This window comes from Narcine bancroftii, unplaced genomic scaffold, assembly GCF_036971445.1.
Source record: "Narcine bancroftii isolate sNarBan1 unplaced genomic scaffold, sNarBan1.hap1 Scaffold_149, whole genome shotgun sequence".
Lineage (NCBI taxonomy): Eukaryota > Metazoa > Chordata > Chondrichthyes > Torpediniformes > Narcinidae > Narcine > Narcine bancroftii.
Window position 1 is genome coordinate 5,863,905 of NW_027211884.1, and position 18,609 is coordinate 5,882,513.

The following is an 18,609-nucleotide window of genomic DNA, read 5'->3' on the forward strand; positions in this document are numbered from 1 at the left end:
TCTAAAAAAAAAATGAAGATATGTCATACTTCTGATCGAAGTGTGTTGAAGCGAGCATCGGCGCTCTCAACCGTCTCCTCCACATGTTGGCTTATGGCATCAGGATCAATTTGGATCTTGTAGCTTTCAATTGCATTCCTGATTTCAAAGTGAAAGGCAGCATCGATGACACTTTTCCAAGATCGTCTGAGGTGTCTTAGATCCCCTTTGTGAAATTGAAGATCTTTGAAGAGGAATTGCTGCTTCTTAAGTTTGAATGTCAATGACGTGGAGTCAAATTCCCCAGCTTTAATCTTTGTTAGTTCCTTCTCCAAATGACTCATGAATGTTTCAAATTCATCGTGATCTGTTTAAAGGAATATAATGGTCAAATAGTTAAATGTTTTAAAGCATTCAAAATGGTCAAAAAATACCAGATTATCTAGACTTTGATACATTGACAGGATCCTGTAATAATTACAAGTTGGGGTTATTCCAAACCACATGTAGCTTTCTGTTGTCTTACTTAGAATTCTTTTCAACTCTCAGTAAATAGTATTTTATAGTAATCTGGAAAATAAATGAATACTTTCTCTCACCTTTTCGGAACTTCTGCAATTCTAGATGCAGATCCTCAATCACGTTTAATTGAGAATCTGCACTTGATAAAGCGGATTCGTACTCCTCCATCAAGACATTCAAGATCTCCTGCAGTGCAACTTCCTCGTCTCGCAAAGGGTCCTGGACATTTTGTTCCAGGAAAGTCTGAGCTGCCTCTGTGGCCAAAACCAACTCTTGCTCTTTCCGGGACAACTTTTGGTGATGTTCCTAGAAAAGAAACAATCCTAGGTTCATTTTTATTGCTCCAAGTTGTCTTGGGGGAGGTAAGGTTTCTATTTATTGCATTTGCAATTGAAATAAAATATTCAGGTTTCCCAATTTATTAAAAATCAGGGTACCAAAACACCCTTAAATACACACAGGAAACGTATTTCAAGTCAAGAAACCTAAACGGTTTTATCCTTTCGGAGGTTTAATCAACTACCGTGATCTACAATTCTTTGCTTGTGTCAAAGGATGAATCCTGCTGAGATGGAATAGAATATATTCCATATTTAATTTGACTGACAAGAAAATAAATCCTCTCCTTCAGTATTTGTACACAGTCCCTTCCCCGTCAAACAGACTTACTTTAAACTTAAGCACATTAAACTTTTGTCATTTGAATGATCTCATCCTTATCTTTCCATTCAGGGATTTAATATTCTTTCATGATTTAAAAGAGAACACGTGAAATCTAACTAGAGTTGACTGTGATCTAGTCAGGAGAATGTGAACTAATTTGTAACTGTGTAAGAATACACCCTTCTCACTGTAGTAAATGTCGTGCACCACTGTGGGGTGGATGTCTATGTATATGAGTGTGTGAACAGTTTCAAGAGATGGTGGATCTTCTTGTCTTTTTTTCTTCACTGGTATCACTGTTTCCTTCACCCCAGACTTGCACATCTTCGCCCAGTGGTTTGCTATGCCGTAGGCTCCACATTCAGAACCATATGCGGGGCAATCATTTTGGTCACGGAGGGGTGTTGTCTGCTGCCCTTCCTACAGGTCCTGGGGGTGGCACTTTTCTGATTGTATTTTTTATAGCATCAACCCTTCCTTCACTTTGCTGTGGGTGGGTCTGCATTGATAGGGATTTCATTTGTGTCCTCGTGGATTCGAAGACTCTGCCTGTTTCTATATCTTTGGCCAGTTTCAAGCTATCCTTCCCTATAAGAGACTTTTGCATTCAGGATGGGCATATTAGTGGATCAGCTAATCTTTCCTCTATATCCTTCCATCTGCATTTTGCAGCATTAGTTTTTGGTGTAGTAAGGAAGTTAGTAACAGTCTCATCAGTCTCTTACACAAAACCTTGAAATTCATTGCATTCAAGTCTAGGATTAGAGCTGAGTTCAAGGTGAGAAACAACCTTTGCAAATATCTGCTCTGGATCATTTTTATCCACCCCGTAAGCTCTCAGCTATTAAATAAGTCACGGCCTGGCTCCCCTATCCAGACATGTATAGCACTAACCTTCTCCTCGCTGTTGCATTTTTAAAATAGCTTTTCACTGCTAAATTGTACATCTGCTGAAACGTTTTCAACGATTCAACAATATCTTCAGCCTCCCGTCCATCACTGGGTGAACTGCTGTTGCACCAGCCATTCATTTTCAGGTGTACTTTTTCTCTTCTTCCCCTTCAGATTTCAGTCACTTCCAATCCATTTTATAGTTTTATTCTTGACCACTGCCAACATGTTCTGTCTCCGTGTTACCTGGGAGGATTCTTAAATAACTTAGAGATGCAAGATTCAAATAACAGAAGGGAGTTTACTTACTGATGCCTTCTACCATCTCAGGAAACTGTTCACACTCATACTCATGTATAGGTGCCCCCCAGTAGTGCACGACGGTTACCACAGTGAGAAGGGTGTATTCCTAGGAAGTTACAAAAGAGTTCACATGATCCTAACGAGATAACACACCCGTCTCACTGTCGTAAATGTCGTGCACCAATGTGGGGTGCATGTCTATGTGAGTATGAACATTTCCTGGCATGGTGGAAGGCATTAATAAGTAAAATCTCTTCTGCTATTTGAATCTTGCATCTCTAAGAAGATGCAAGATTCAAATAGCAGAAGAGATTTTACTTCTGCTATTTAAGAAGCCTCCCACACAGAGACATAACAGTGACTTTATTGTATTTATCTTTACCATTTTGTTCAACATCCTTTGGACTTGACAAGACTTTATTCAAGTCGCCTTATTCCAAAACAAACCAGGCTGTCAAGCACACACAGGGCAATAATTTGCATACATGTTAAGCAATGCTTTACGAAAAGAAGATAACACCAATTGGTAAATGTTTAAAGATCTTTGCTCTTTTTTAACGATGAAAATCTGACTTGAGCACTGCATATTAAGGAATGACAAACATGAAAATCTATCCCCATTTTAGTGAAAACATTCTGGGTAATTATCATTTTCACATTAGTACTTCAAGATGCAGGTGTCCCTGCCAGGGCCCAAACTGATTAGTTCTGCCTCACTGCCGGCAATGTCATCATGGACCACCTTCTTGAATAGCTGTCATGCTACTTGTCAAGTTCTTTCTACAAAGTTTTAAGGTTGGGAGTTCTGAATTTAGCCCCTGAGAAGGGATAGGAGTGTGGAGGGGAATCAGCAGGTAGTAATGTTCCTACAGACCTACCGCACGTCCCTGTCCATGTCAGGTGGCACCTCTTTGGACATATTCTTGGAGTCGAGTAGATGTCGTTCACTCCGTTGATAGGATACAGGACCACCTCAGTGGAGAGAATGAATGGAGGGCCAATCAAGCCAACTGCTTTGCTCTGCTGTTAGGGTCCTTGGGCCCTTTGGGAATTGTGCTCATCCAGTCAAGTGCGGAGCAAAGGTTCGCCACCTACTGCTTGACAGGTAGCCTCTGATCTGCTTTGGTAATTACAGTACTCAAAATGGCTGGTCTATGTTAGGACCACAGTGAGAAGGAGACCTGGAGTCATGTGACAACACCCAAATGAAGTACCATTATGCAGGTTATTGGTGAACAATGCCACTTTATGTCACAGTGTGTGGGCCACACTTTCCATCGGGCAGCTGATTATTAAAGTATGGCTCTGTCCTGCTTTTGGTAGATGGACCAGATACCAGAAGAATTTGCCACTTTGTCAGAAGGATGTCAGTGCATCAACTGTGACAAGAGGTGCAAAAAAATCTAGACTGAACTTCTTCAGTACTTCGAATGTGATGGAGTCTGGTCCTATTTGCACTTGGTGTTCCAAAGTAAAATAAATGGGGTGAAAGTGATTTCTGTGATGGTGTCGGAAGAACCTGATGGAACATGCTAGAAAGTGTCTTAACCCCAACTTTGTTATTCAGAAGCTGAGGACTACCTCCACTGAGAATGAGGAGACCCTTGGTCCCTCTTTTCCTGTTTACTGTTCATGATCCAGCCGGAAGGATGACAGAGCTCAAATTTCATCAGCGGTTAATTCTGTCTTTGGAATGTTATTTTTTTTTCTGCATTGCCTGCCCACTGTCCAATGTTGTAAGATTATCAGTCTGGCACCTCATGTGCATCTGCATTCCCTATTAAACCATGGTGATGACTTGTCTTGGTTGTAATGGGAGAACTAACGATGGTAAGTAACACTTTCCTGCTGCAAATGTTAAAGGCCCATCGTACCTTTTGGCCACTGTGATTCCAGCTGTCAATTTATTCTGAATCTATCCCATTTAGCACAATGGTGCTACCACACATCAGAATTGAGGGAGCCCCTGGAGAAACATGGGATGGATCTTTCTGCTCCTGCTGTCACCAACAGTTGCTTCAACAACAGGAAAATTGTGGTAGTGAGGGGTTGTAGCCTTACTCACTCTCTTTTCCAAACCAATCCCTAGATCTGCACAAGGATCTGGCCTGGTTGAGTGGACGAACAGTGACGTTGCTACGCCAGAATTCATTCCGGTGGTGTATGCTTCCTCAACCCTTTTTGGTTGTGAATAGCTTGCATGGCCCATTCAATGGGTTATAAAGAGTTAATCACATGAGTGGGTGCTGGGAGGAGGTTCTTCCCTTTACAACATCAATATCCACATTATATGAGAAAACTGCATTACTGAGGTGAAGAGTTTTTGTTAAGAAGCTGCCATGGTGAGATTGTTAGTGAAGGGCCTCTGTGACCATCGTCAATCACTGCCCCTTCACTAGTGAGTTAATCATATTCCCGTCATCTCTCATCACTTGCGTGACTGGGCCAGAGCAAAGAACAGAAAGTAGGACTGAGTTAGAAAGAGGATCTGCTAGATCTTTGAATAGGATTGGGAGAAGATCGTCAAAATTCAATTCAACATTATTTGGAAATTGTGTTAGTCATTATTTAAGTGAAATTTAGTCAGTCGCCTTTCATCAAATCTGTACTGATCAGAGGTTCTGATGAAAAGTCCAATCCAAAATATTTTTACAATTGTTCGAATATACACTTATCCAAAACACCTGGAAGTGTTCATACCTTCAGGCCTTGCTGGTGGTCATTCAGTCTTTCGCCCATCTCAGCAAATGACCCCATCGCATCGTCCTCTTCCTCCATCTGGAAACCATCACCTAATGCGTAGAATTCGTCTTCGGTGATATGAACTCCATAGTGACCCTCGACTGCCAACCATTTCAGAAGATCACCTACTGTCTTCTTATGTTTTTGTAGGTGATCTTCTGTTGTTTCCTACAAATTGCAAAATCCTGTTAGTTTGAAGACGTGTTGTACTTTCCTGGCAGCAATTCCATATTCCCTCATCTATTTGCAAACCCTTGGGATTGAGGAGGATGTGAAACCACTTGAGTGGAAGATGCCTGTTTATAAACAGGGGCCATTCCACACCATTTCATCGGAATATGCACATGGGCAACACGTGGTCTTGCCCAGTCTTCGATCAATACGAAAAGGATGGTACTAAAGACCAGCCTTCTATACACACACACGGGCATCAATGGAATTCCGCTTCATCATTTCCCTGCTCATGTCTCCCTAACACTGCCTTCATTTCTCGGGCCCCTTCGTCTAATCCCTCCCCTTTCATTTCAAAGGCCTTCTCTGCGTCTAAAGCAACTGCTACTGTTGGCGCTTTACTCCCTTCTACTGCATGAATTAAGTTAATAAATTTACAAATATTGTCTGTTGTGCGTCTTTTTTTAATAAATCCAGTTTGGTCTAGATTTACCATTTTAGGTACATATTCTGCTAATCTGTTTGCTAATAGTTTAGCTATTATCTTATAATCTGTGTTAAGTAATGATATTGGTCTATATGATGCTGGTGCGAGTGGATCTTTCCCTGCCTTTGGTATTACTGTAATTATTGCTGTTTTACATGAATCTGGTAAGCTTTGTGTTTTGTCAATCTGGTTGATTACTTCCAGGAGGGGAGGAATTAATAAATCTTTAAATGTTTTATAGAATTCTATTGGGAATTCATCCTCTCCTGGTGTTTTATTATTTGGTAGTTTTTTTTAATTATCTCTTGTATTTCTACTATTTCAAATGGTTCTGTTAATTTATTTTATTCCTCTATTTGTGATTTTGGTAGTTCAATTTTAGTTAAAAATTCATCTATTTTGCCTTCTTTCCCTTCGTTTTTAGTTTGGTATAATTGTTCATAGAATTCTCTAAAGTTTTCATTGATCTCCGTTGGATTATATGTGATTTGTTTGTCTTTTTTCCTTGATGCCAATACAATTTTCTTAGCTTGTTCTGTCTTAAGCTGCTATGCTAGGATTTTGTGCGTTTTTTCCCTTAGTTCATAATATTTCTGTTTTGTCTTCATTATGTTCTTCTCCACCTTATATGTTTGTAGTGTTTCATATTTTATTTTTTGATCTGCCAATTCTCTTCTTTTAGTTGTATCTTCCTTCATTGCTAATTCTTTTTCTATATATACTATTTCCCTTTCCAACTGCTCTGTTTCCTGATTATAGTCCTTCTTCATCTTGGTTACATAACTTATTATTTGCCCTCTAATGAACGCTTTCATTGCATCCCATAGTATAAACTTATCTTTCACTGATTCCGTATTTATTTCAAAGTACATTTTAATTTGTCTTTCAATGAATTCTCTAAAATCCTGCCTTTTAAGTAGCATGGAGTTTAATTTCCATCTATACATTCTTGGAGGGATGTCCTCTAACTCTGTTGTCAATATCAAGGGTGAATGGTCCGATAATATTCTAGCTTTATATTCTGTTTTTCTTACTCTATCTTGCTTACGAGCTGATAACAGAAATAGGTCTATTCTTGAGTATGTTTTATGTCTACCCGAATAATATGAATATTCCTTTTCCTTTGGGTGTTGTATCCTCCATATATCCAAAAGTTGCATTTCTTGCATCGATTTAATTATAAATTTGGTTACTTTGTTCTTTCTGTTAATTTTTTTCCCAGTTTTATCCATATTTGAATCCAAATTAAGGTTGAAATCCCCTCCTATTAATATGTTCCCTTGCGTATTTGCTATCTTCAAAAAAATATCTTGCATAAACTTTTGATCTTCTTCGTTAGGGGAATATACATTGAGTAGATTCCAAAACTCCAAATATATCTGACATTTTATCATTACATATCTCCCTGCTGGATCTATTATTTCCTCTTCTATTTTAATTGGTACATTTTTACTGATTAATATAGCTACTCCTCTTGCTTTTGAATTGTACGACGCTGCTGTTACATGTCCTACCCAATCTCTCTTTAATTTCTTGTGCTCCAATTCAGTTAAATGTGTTTCTTGCACAAATGTTATATCAATTTTTTCTTTTTTCAGTAAATTTAGCAGTTTCTTCCTTTTGATTTGGTTATGTATTCCGTTAATATTTAAAGTCATATAGTTCAACATAGCCATTTCATACTTTGTTTATCTTCCCTTTCCGTTTCTCCATCATCACCTTTCCTTCTTAACCATTTCTGTTTTCTTGTTTTGAACACTTTATAAGACAACATTTCTAAAACATCAAAAATTTTCCTTATTCTCCTATTTAAAACTTCTTTAACCCCATTCTCCCCTCCCCCTCCTGAGTTGCCCTTTATCTCTTGTTGGGCAAACACATCTCCCCTCTCCATTTGGATTTGCGAATTCACTCGCAAATGTCAACTGATTTTGCAGTGACCATAACTCATCCCCACCCAGCCCCCCACCGGAAAAGATTTCAATTTTCATATGTAACAAAGGTCACTCTTTTAATTCCCTCCTTATTCCCTCTATTCCCTTTCATTCCCTTATTAATTCTTATCTATACCCTATATATTTTCCTCTAAATACGTATACATTCATGTATACACACACATACATACACATCTACATATATATATATATATATATATATAATATATATATTATATATATATATATATATATATATATATATAATATATACATACATATACCCATATACACACATACATATAGTTCGTGGTCATTTTTACTCTCATTACATGTCTTCATCTCTCTGCTTGTTTTGTAGTTGTTCTGCAAATTTTCGTGCTTCCTCTGGATCCGAGAATAGTCTGTTTTGTTTCCCTGGAATAACTATTTTAAGTACCGCTGGGTACTTTAACATAAATTTATATCCTTTTTTCCATAAGATCGTTTTTGCTGTATTGAACTCCTTCCTCTTCTTCAGGAGATCAAAACTTATGTCTGGTTAGAAAAAAAATTTTTGACCTTTGTATTCCAGTGGCTTTTTGTCTTCTCTTATTTTCTTCATTGCTTTCTCCAATATATTTTCTCTTGTTGTATATCTTAAAAATTTTACTAAAATGGATCTTGGTTTTTGCTGCGGTTGTGGTTTCGGGGCTAATGTTCTATGTGCCCTCTCTATTTCCATTTCTTCCTGTAATTCTGGTCTTCCTAGGACCCTGTTTATATTATTTCTTCTAATGTAGTTTTCCATTATATCTGTCTTCTGAGCTTACAGCTCATGTGCCTCTTTAACTTTTTTATTAGATTCTTCTAATTTCTCTTTTGTCCTCTACTTCCATTTCTACGATTATTTCTCGTTCTTCCACATTCTCCACTCTTTTTCCTATCTCTGATATGACCATTTCTATTTTATTCATTTTTTCTTCTGCATTCTTAATTCTTCTTTTTATCTCATTAAATTCTTGTAATTGCCATTCTTTCACTGATTCCATATATTCTTTGAAAAAAGATACATCCATTGTCTTGCCTTTCTCTTCTTCTTCCACTTCTTTCTGTTCTTCTTCTTCTTCTTCCTCTGGATTGACCATCTGTTGTTTCCTTCTTTTCTTTTTACCTTCTTCTTTCTTGTTGTCGTTATTGTCTCTGTTCTGCACCAGCTGCTGTGCTGCAGGTGTCTCTCTCAGCTGTGGAGATCGACTCCGCAGCTGTTTCCCCCTCCCGTCAGTGTGTTTTTTTTCTTGCGCGGTTGCGCACTTTTACTCGGATCTGCGAGCCATTTTTGTAGTCCCGAACCCGGGACTTCCACTGACCTGAGGGAGCGGGCTTCTCTCTCCGCGGCGGGCCTCCTCGGACAGGTAAGGCCTTCACCTTCTTCTTCCGACGTTCTTTCTTCTTCTCTTCTTCCCGTTGTTTTCGACATTTCTCTCTTCGCTGCCATTTTCTTCTCACCTTTATTTTTAGTTTGTTTTAAATTTTAATCTTGTACCTTTGTGTTTTGTGCGTTTTTTTTTAACTTTTCCGGAGAGGGCTGGAATTCCCTGACCGGCCACTACTCCATCACGTGACTCCCCCAACTGGATCATCTTCAGCTGTCATCATTTTCTTAGTCACAGACCTAGTTACCGCACATGCAGGATATATCTCACCATCCTCTCAAACCACATCCTTACTAGGCCAATTTGTCAATCTTAAAACTGACCCAACTTTATTCTCTGACAAATCATTCCCCAGCAAAAACGAGACACCTTGCATGGGTAACTCCTACTACAACAGTTCCTTTGACTAATTCTGAATTTAGCACAACCTTGTGAAGCAATATTGACCCTACCTCATCTCCAACACCTTTAATCAAAGTTGTCTCCTCTGTGTCTGTCCTTTGATCCACAGTTAAAACGGTTTCTAACAACAATGACTGAGCAGCCTCAGTATCTCTAAGAATGTTAACTGAAACCTGTGGTTCTCCCTCCTTTATTGAGACAAAGCCCTCTGACACAAAAGGCTTGAAAACATCCATGACCTACTGATCAGGTTATGCACCTCTGCTCTCCTTAAATTCCACTGTTTCTGTATACATGGTTCTGGTTAAACCTGTTTTTACCTTTTCTGTTTCAAGACTAGACAGTCACACGACCAGCTTTCTTACACAAATGGCATATAAATACAGAAGTTCTGTCCTTTCCTACCTTTCCTTCATCTTTTTACTGAACATTTTCTCCAGACTTTATTTCAGCCCTACTATCCTGCTCCATCCTAACCTTATGAACAGGTTTATTAATCTGGTCCACATGAGCTCTCTGAAAATGCCTATTATTCTGGAATGTCCTTTTGTGAGTCTTCCTCAACAAATTTTCCTTCACATGTAATATTTCACTATTATAATCCTCTACGTTTGTACTTTTCTCATCCAATGTTTAACTTCAACAATTTTCAATGCCTCAGAAATAGCCATCAGTTCCTATTTTCTCACCTTCTGCAGTTCTGCAGGTGATGGTTGTAACAAAAATGTATCAACATCCATTGCTGCAGTTTTTCCAGACACAAGCTTTCTGTTAGCTTGTAAAAATAGCCTGCAAAAACATCCCAATCAACTAATAAATCATGAAACTGCAATGTTCAAATCCTAAAGGATGAGCCCCCATAAAATGTTACGGAGTCCAGATGACCCCAAAAACCAGTAGCAATAGATATGCACGACAACACAGGGTTATTTAAACAAAAGTAGTTTAGAATTTTATTTGAACATGAAAACAGAATTGAACTTTAACTTATTACTTAACCTACCTAACCCACTTAATCCGCCCTCAAATACTAAGTGCAGGTGAGTGTAATGTGTATTGAAGATTAGAAAAGTTCTTTGGATCACAGTCCTGGTTGCAGGCAATTCTTGCAACAGTGCTCATACATTAGCATTAACAAAGTTCACCAAGCTTTGGTGTTTAACAGACAAATGGTTACCACTCAGAAGGGCTCTTGCTGGTTTTCAGAGAGAGAGATTCCATTTCCAGAGCATCTGCAACTGATTTCTTCTTAATTTGTCTTTCTGACAGAACTTGCCCCCTTCAGGGTTCTCCGGATGATCCTTTTTCTTTCAGGTCATCTTTCAGACCATCAGTCTTCTCCTTTGACCAGGCAGCCTTCCAAAGTTTGGCAGCTTGTCCCTCTGGAACAGATTTCTCTGACTCCTTCTCTCTCACTCCCTCCCTCTCTGAGAGCAAAGCTGTTCTAACTCTGCCTGCTAACGCCACATGCTCTCCTAGGCAAGCTGTATGTGGATACTTTGTTGCTCCTTTGCAAAAAGCAGGATGCAATAATCCTGCTAAAATTCTGGCTTTTCAAATGTGTGTGTGTGGAAGCTGCTCGAGTAATTCATTCCAAGCTACCTCTAAAACTCTTGTCACACTGCACATTCAGAGATCTGAGAAGAACCCTTGGCCGAGCCAACTTTGCTTGAAAGTAAACAACAATCACTAGCGATCTGTGGTCGTCTCAGCCTTCCTTAAGATAGGTTGCAGACACCACCTTATCAATTAGTGCATTGGATCAGGTAGTGCCGGAAATGCACAGAGAAGCCGCTGTGTGGAGATTTCACAGAAATACAGTTTAGAAGCAGGAAAGGATCAGATGTTATTGAACAACAATGAAAGGAACTATTAGCATGTGGTCTACAAAGTAATCTTCTTTTTGTATACTTTATTTAAAATCAAATTCAAAATCCACAATAAAATACATCATATTAACATACAAAAATTTCCCCCATATATACCCCCCTCCCACCCCCTCTCTTAGCTCCCTCCCATCCTCTACAACCTCAAACTAAAGAAACAAACCATCATAGTCGGGTTTGATGTCACCAATCAACCATGACATATTTAGACCCATACACTTCACAGAGGGACCCGCACATTAACAAAAATGGTAGACGGATGGCGTAAATTGTAAGTTATCTTTTCCAATGGAATACATGATTGCAAGTCCATGTGCCATCTCTGAATACTTAATTCAATTTCATCTTTCCAGGTTATAGCTTTACATTTTCTCGCTACTGCCTATTCCAACTGAACAAATGCAATTTGAAATGTATCCAATTTCATTTCCAAACTCCATTTTACTTCATATGTCCCAATAAAAATACTAACGGCTCTAATGAAAGCTTAAATTTAAACAACCCCTGCAAAAGTTCCATAATTCCATTCAGAAAGGGTTTCACCTGATCACATAACCATACTGAATGTAAAAAAGACCCTATCTATTCTCCACATTGAAAACACATATCCAAAGAGATAAATCTATACCTCTTCAACTTCTCAGGTGTTAAGTAAAGTTGATGAATAAAATTATAATGAACGAATCTTTATATAACGTTTACTGGCTTAGTCACACTGTCCTCACATAATGTCATCCAATCATCCTGAGAAATTAAAACCGACAGATCCTCCTTCCTTTTACTTCTCACTTTATAAATATCCGACTTAGGCATCTTATTTTGTAATAAAGCATACATTTGTGTAATCAATCCCATTTCCCCTCCTTCAATAATTAAACATTCAAATCTCATCCTTCTAGGTAATCTCAAACTGTGTCCAGAATTATCTAGTAACAAAGTTACTAAGCATGGACCTGATCCATTTTTTCATTCTATCACTGATATGAAACAAAATTTCCAGCTTCATAACAATCTTCGGCCAAGATAATACCTTTCTTTTCCCAAATATTCAGGAATACGTGATTTATTTTAATACAAAGCTTATTTTAATACAAAGGGTTTTAGCCGAAATTTTGCCCTCAGCACCAATAGCAACGTTGGTCCGATACCATATTTCCATGAAATGTTTTAACACCGGTAAAGGATAATTTTGGAAAAGTTGAGCATTCCATTTATAAATAAACTGTTGCATTCTTTGTTCATGAAGCTGAGCCATTTGGATTTTAGCCCAACGTAAAGATTGTTGTGATCCAACCATTCTATTAATAAACTTGAATTGTGCCGCTTCATAATAATCCTGAAAATGTGGTAATTATAAAACTCCAAGTCAATTTTTGTATAGATACTCTTGCCTATTTACCTTTTCATAATAAAGATCTTCCCAGCACATGGAAATCCTTAAAACCTTTTAGGAATCCCACATGTAATTGATTGACAAAAATACTGAATACGGGGGAAAAAATTCATTTTAAAACACTGTCGTGCTGGACACAACCAAGAAAGACTCAGCCACCACATTGAAAGCCATTAATGATGTTTTTATTCAAATTCAGCCCGCGCCCTCTTAAGGGCAGCCTAAGCTCAGTCACCTCGTGCATTGTGATATCAGAATCGCTGCCCCAGGCGTGCGCTGGGCAGGTGAATTGAGGCAGGGAGAAAACCTTGACAGCGCCATCTTCCCATGGCTGCTCCGCCATGTGGCGTTATACACCATGAGAGACTGTGCCAACACAGCGCCCTATTAAAGTTATCGGTAAATCTTTCCACCTATTTAAATCTTATTTAATTTAATGTAATAATGGTCTATAATTCAACTCATATAAATGATTATAATTATCATCTACATTTATCCCGAAATACTTAATTTTATCCAACCACTTAAATGTAACAATATCTCTGCAGTTTGCATAATCCATTCTTGTCAAAAGCATCATTTCACTCTTATCCCAATTAACCTTATATCCTGATAATGCACCACACTGTTCCAACCTTCCAACTCAATAAAAACATTTTACCAAGAACAAGCATGTGGTCTTAAAGGTAAAAATCACAGTTAAAACTTAATGACTATTTTCAAATCCACTGCGTCATGTGAACCATGGCAGTGAACAGAACAAAAGTATCTGGAAAAAGCAAGGCAAAACACCTTTCAGGATTGGCCCAAGGCATTGCAACTGAACACATGGCACAGGGTCAATCCCCAGAGACATTCAGATTTCACACCTATACACTCAAGGCTGAGGTTTCTGACTTGAATTTGATGAAAGGCAAACCACAGATTCTTGGTGCATCTTTACGAAGAACACTCTTGTTTTGATTTCAGCCACAAAACCAGGACTCCAGTCTCTCATCTCATCTCATTCCAGGGCAGAAACCAAAGGAAAGGGCACATTCTTCTGGGGGTCCTTGGTTAATATTTACTCTTAAATCACCACGGCAGAAACACAGAACATAGAACACTGCAGCATAGTACAGGCCCTTCAGCCCTTGATGTTGTGCCAACCCATATATTCCTTCCTAAAAAAAGCACTAAACTCTCCCTACCCCAAAACAATAAAGAGTATTTAATTCCTGCCTTTGACAGCCAATTGTTCCCAGAAGAAATATTAAAAATAATTATACTTCAAATGTAACAACAGAAAATGTTGGAAATAGCAGGTTGGTCACCTCCTGACTTGCTGGGAGTTTCCAGCCTTTTCTGTTCTTATTGAAATATCCAGTAATTCCAGTTTTATCATTTACACTTTAAACCTTGGGGATCCTTTGTCCTGTGAAAGGAAAGAGAATGTTTTTCATTTTAATTTACAAAAATAAGACTATCTGGACCCATTTATTAAGTAGGAATGTATAAATTCCAAGTAGGATTCACTTGTTGAAGACCTTGTTTAAGTTTCAGAATAAATGAAGCACCCAATCTGTAGATGCTTTGGAAAAAGATAAGACAAAGCATAACTGATTTACCAACACTGAATTGGAGATAATTAGCTGCGAAACACCAAACTCTCCTTATAGGATGAGTGTCTGATGTTTACGTGAGTAATGAACCTTGTGCACACAGTACAACTTATGTTCATTTCGACATTGCCTCATAGAAGGTTTCACACGTGACTGAGAGTACCTGCTGCGTGTTTTCTTCCCTGCGGTCGACATTGAAGTCTGACGATTCCTCCGCAGCAACTCGGGAATGAAACCACCTGCCTCTGATCTTCTTGCAGCAGTTGCACATCATTCTTTTCCGAGGAGTGAGGGATCTCCTACTCTGCTCCTCTTCCCCAGCCACTCGTGCCACTCGTAGACAGCACAAGGCATTGCCCATTCTCCTGCAAGTCACACGCGAGGTGTTTCCAGTGACGTGTGATGTAGTAATTCAAATACGTCACCACCGTGAGCCTCACTTGGCCAAAAAGCCCTGGTATTCGGCAAAGACTGTGCCACGCGCTCGCACCACGTTCAACCCTCACAATGAACACGACTGCAGTCTCAGCAACTGGGTTTGCTGGCTGTGTGATGTCATCAATGGGTTTATTGTTACACAATAATACAGAAAGACAAGTGAAACCATGGCAATCTCCCAATATTTACTCTCTCGCTATGATGTCACAATGAGACCCCAACCCCCCCACATTCTCGGAATGAATGTACTCAAGGGGCAGTTTATATTTGAGGGTCTCCCGCCAACCATTGTTGTCGGGGCAGCCAGGTGGACTCCTCTTGTCATTGCCCCTCCCTCCCAGGTAGTCTGCACCCACCTGGATCGGGTGCCAGGGGGCTATAAGGAGATCGGGGAAGTGATTGATACCCTCCTCTATGAGGGACTGTGATAAGACCCGCCGTGCCCCCCAAAAACACCCCATTCTGGCCTGTCTGTAAGAAAAATGACACGTGGTGAATGTTATTGCAAATTGGACAAATTCACTCCCCTCCTCAACTCACTCTTGCTGTGGTCGTTTCCGATGTGGTTGAACCACTTCATTGGATTCCAGATGATGGAATGTTTATTTGACACCATTACATCTCCCAAAATCATTAAACTGCTCTTGGAGGGGAAAAAAAGTTTGGTATCAGAGATGATTTACTCTGGGAGAACATGGCACCATAAGAGTGACCCAACTTATCAAAGGCTTGTTTCATGGAGCTAGGATCGCAGATGTTTAATTCACATTAGTTAGATCAACAGGGGTTAGGAAATGGCCTTGTCTTTGTCACATTATGAAAGCTCCAAATCCCAGAATATTCCCTAACTAAAGTCACTTTTGGCAACAGTGCATTGAAAAGGTTTCTTTTGCCATGTCCAGACGTGTAAAACATCTGACATTTCCAATTTCGGATTTCAGATTTTTTGTCAGAGTTCATACATGACGTCACATCCATCCCTGAAATTATTTTTGCTGTGGGCCATGCAGAATTAACCCTTCTTGGCAATGCCATATAAAGCTGACTCAACACTGAGATGTAAACAAATAAAGAAATTTAAACAAACCGACTGTACGATACAGAGAGAAAAACATCAATAAAGTGTAAAAGTACCCTCCTTACATAAGTCCCTGAACTGAGTTTGTTGTTGAGGAGTCTGATGGTAGCAGCTGTTCCTGAACCTTATGGTGCGGGTCTTATGGCACCGATATCTCTTTCCTGAGTGTGTGCTGCGTGGTGTGGATTCTTGAACATTGATGCTGCCTTCCGATGGCAGAGTTCCAGATGTTTTCGTTGGTGAGGAGGGTTTTGCCTGTGATGTCTTGGGCTGTGTCCACTTCCTTTCAGAGGGCTTTTCAGTCAAGGGTATTGATGTGCCTATACCCAACTGGGATGGAGCCGATCAGCACACTTTCTACCACACCTCCGTAGAAACTTGCCAGGGTTTCCGATGTCGTACCAAAGCTCCGCAAATCCCTGAGGAAGTACAGGTGTCGACGTCTTTTTTTCACAATGCCATTTGTGTGTTGGGTCCAAGATAATGACTTTCAAGATCTGAAATTTGCTCACCCTCTTCACCACTAATCCCCTGATGATCACTGAACCATACAACTCTGGATTTCCCTTCCTGACATCCACAATCAGCTCCTTGGTTTTGGTGGCATTGAGTGGGAGTTGGTTGTTCATGCACCATTCAGCCAAGTTTTCATTCTCCCTTCTGTATGCTGTCTCATCGCCCCATTATATACAATCCACTACCATGGTAGCATCAGTTGCATTGGCTTTGTTGTACTGAGCCACGCAGTCATAAGTTTATAGAGAGAAAGCAGGGACTAAGAACACAGCCCTCTGGTACTGGTGGAGATTGTAGAGGAGATGTTCTTACTGATCCTCACTGATTGTGGACAGGAGGAGAGGGAAATTCAGCATCCAATTACACAGTGGGGTGTTGAGTCCCAAGGTCTTGGAGTTTGATGATCAATTTTGAGGGAATGATGGTGTTAAATGGCAAACTGTTGTCGATAAAAAGCATCCTGAAGTATGCATCTTTGCTGTCCAGGAGTTCCAGGGCTTTGTGTAGTGCCAGTGAGATGGCATCCACCATAGACCTACTGCTACGATTGCAAATTGGAACCGATCCATTTCACCGCTCAGAGAGGAGCTGATAGGCTTCAGCACCCAGCCTTTCCAAACAGCTCCTCACTTCTGACTGAGGTTCAAGGTTCAAGACTCCTTTTATTTTAGGCAGACGGAGAGTCACCACTTTGTCCAGCTCCCCTTGCAGAAATGAGGCCCCAGCAAGGAATGGTTGACAAGGCCAGTGCTCTAAGCACTGAGCTATTGGAGTAGAAAGGGAATCAAAACAACCTCTGTTCAGAGCCACGGTCTGTGAATTCTCCTCCTATGCTCCCTCAGCCTCTGCGGCTGCACAGTCTCCTGTTTAATTCATTGACAACATCGTGGCCCATCCCTTCGCAAGTGAACATGAACACAGTGTCTTGTCGCTCTTCTGCCCTCACGGAACTTTTTGTAGTCGTTGGCACATTGTGATGTTCCACTGCGAATCGCAGACGCCATGCAGTGCGATTTTTTTGGTGAGGTCCCCCCAGTCAGTATGGTTGACATGGAATGACTGGAGATTGCACTTGATTACGTCTTTGTAGTGAAAACGTGGGCGGCCAACATTGCGGGGAGCATCTGGTAGCCCACCGTAGAGGACATCTTTGGGCAATCGGCCATCCTGCATACAGACAATGTGGCTAGCCCACCGCAGGCAGTGAGCGCGAATGATTGAGTAGAGGTCCGTACCTCCAGTCTTCTCCAGGACTTGGACGTTTGTGACTCTGTCGTGCCATGAGTAGCCTAGGATGGATCTGAGGCAGCAGAAATGGAATGCGTTAGGCAGTGTTCATGCTTTATGTATGTGACCCAGGATTCAAGGCTGTAGAGAAGCGTACTCAGCACGCAGGCCTCGTAGACTCGGATTTTCAACTTGGTGGAGAGGTGGCAGTTTTCCCACACATGGGCATGGAGACAGTGGATGCTTTTCCCAGGCTTGTGTCCAGTTCTGCATCAAGTGAGTTCGTTGTTGTCACAGTGAAGCCTCAGTAGCAGAATTTGTCTATGTTGGCGAGCACTGACCCATTGATCGTAACTGATGGAGTGTCGTGGGTTTGTTGGCTAAAGATGCCCGTCTTGCCCAGGCTCATTTTCCGACCAAATTCAGTGCAGGCAGATGCAATGCATCACACAATACTTGCAGCTCTGGCTGGGAGTGAACCATGAAGGCAGCATCATCTGCATAGAGCAGTTCTCAAATCATAACTCTTCTGATTTATGTCCTGGCCCGGAGCCGTGACAGATTAAAAAGTTTTCTGGAGCTCCTTGTGTGCAGCGCTGTGCCTGAAGCTTCTGGAAAGGCATGGCGCAGAAGAGCAGAGATGAAAATGCCAAACAGAACTGGAGCGAGTACGCAACCCTGTTTTATGCTGCATTGGATTGGGAACTCTTCTGATCTCAAGCCATCGAATTGGGCAGTGGCCTCTATGATGTTGTGAAACTGGACGATGATGGACAGTAGTGTGTCAGGGCAGCCAAGATGTTTTAAGACATGGAATAGATGTGAGTCAAAGGCCTTGGTCAGGTCGATGAAGCACATATAGAGAGGTTTGCGTTGTTTAATGCATCTCTCTTGCAGTTGTTGGAAGTCGAAGGCCAAATCGATAGTTGATGGAGATGGCCGAAAGCCACATTGGCTTTCA

General features: G+C 40.4%; 1 protein-coding gene across 3 annotated transcripts in view; it reads right to left on the bottom strand.

Annotated features, from left to right (window-relative positions):
• Window positions 1-14,922, bottom strand: part of LOC138750432 (microtubule-actin cross-linking factor 1-like) — a 35,328-nt gene extending 20,406 nt beyond the window's left edge. For 2 of the 3 annotated variants that reach the window (XM_069912474.1, XM_069912473.1), the window contains exons 1-4: window positions 14,553-14,922; window positions 5,059-5,268; window positions 579-807; window positions 30-346 (exon numbers count right to left, since the gene is read on the bottom strand). In XM_069912474.1, the coding sequence (XP_069768575.1) occupies window positions 30-346; window positions 579-807; window positions 5,059-5,268; window positions 14,553-14,750 (954 nt within the window). In that variant the 5' untranslated portion in view covers window positions 14,751-14,922. Of the gene's footprint in view, window positions 1-29; window positions 347-578; window positions 808-5,058; window positions 5,269-10,686; window positions 10,744-14,552 lie in introns of those variants that run through there. The other variant, XM_069912475.1, reaches the window with a different exon arrangement.
• Window positions 14,923-18,609: the final 3,687 nt, after the last annotated feature.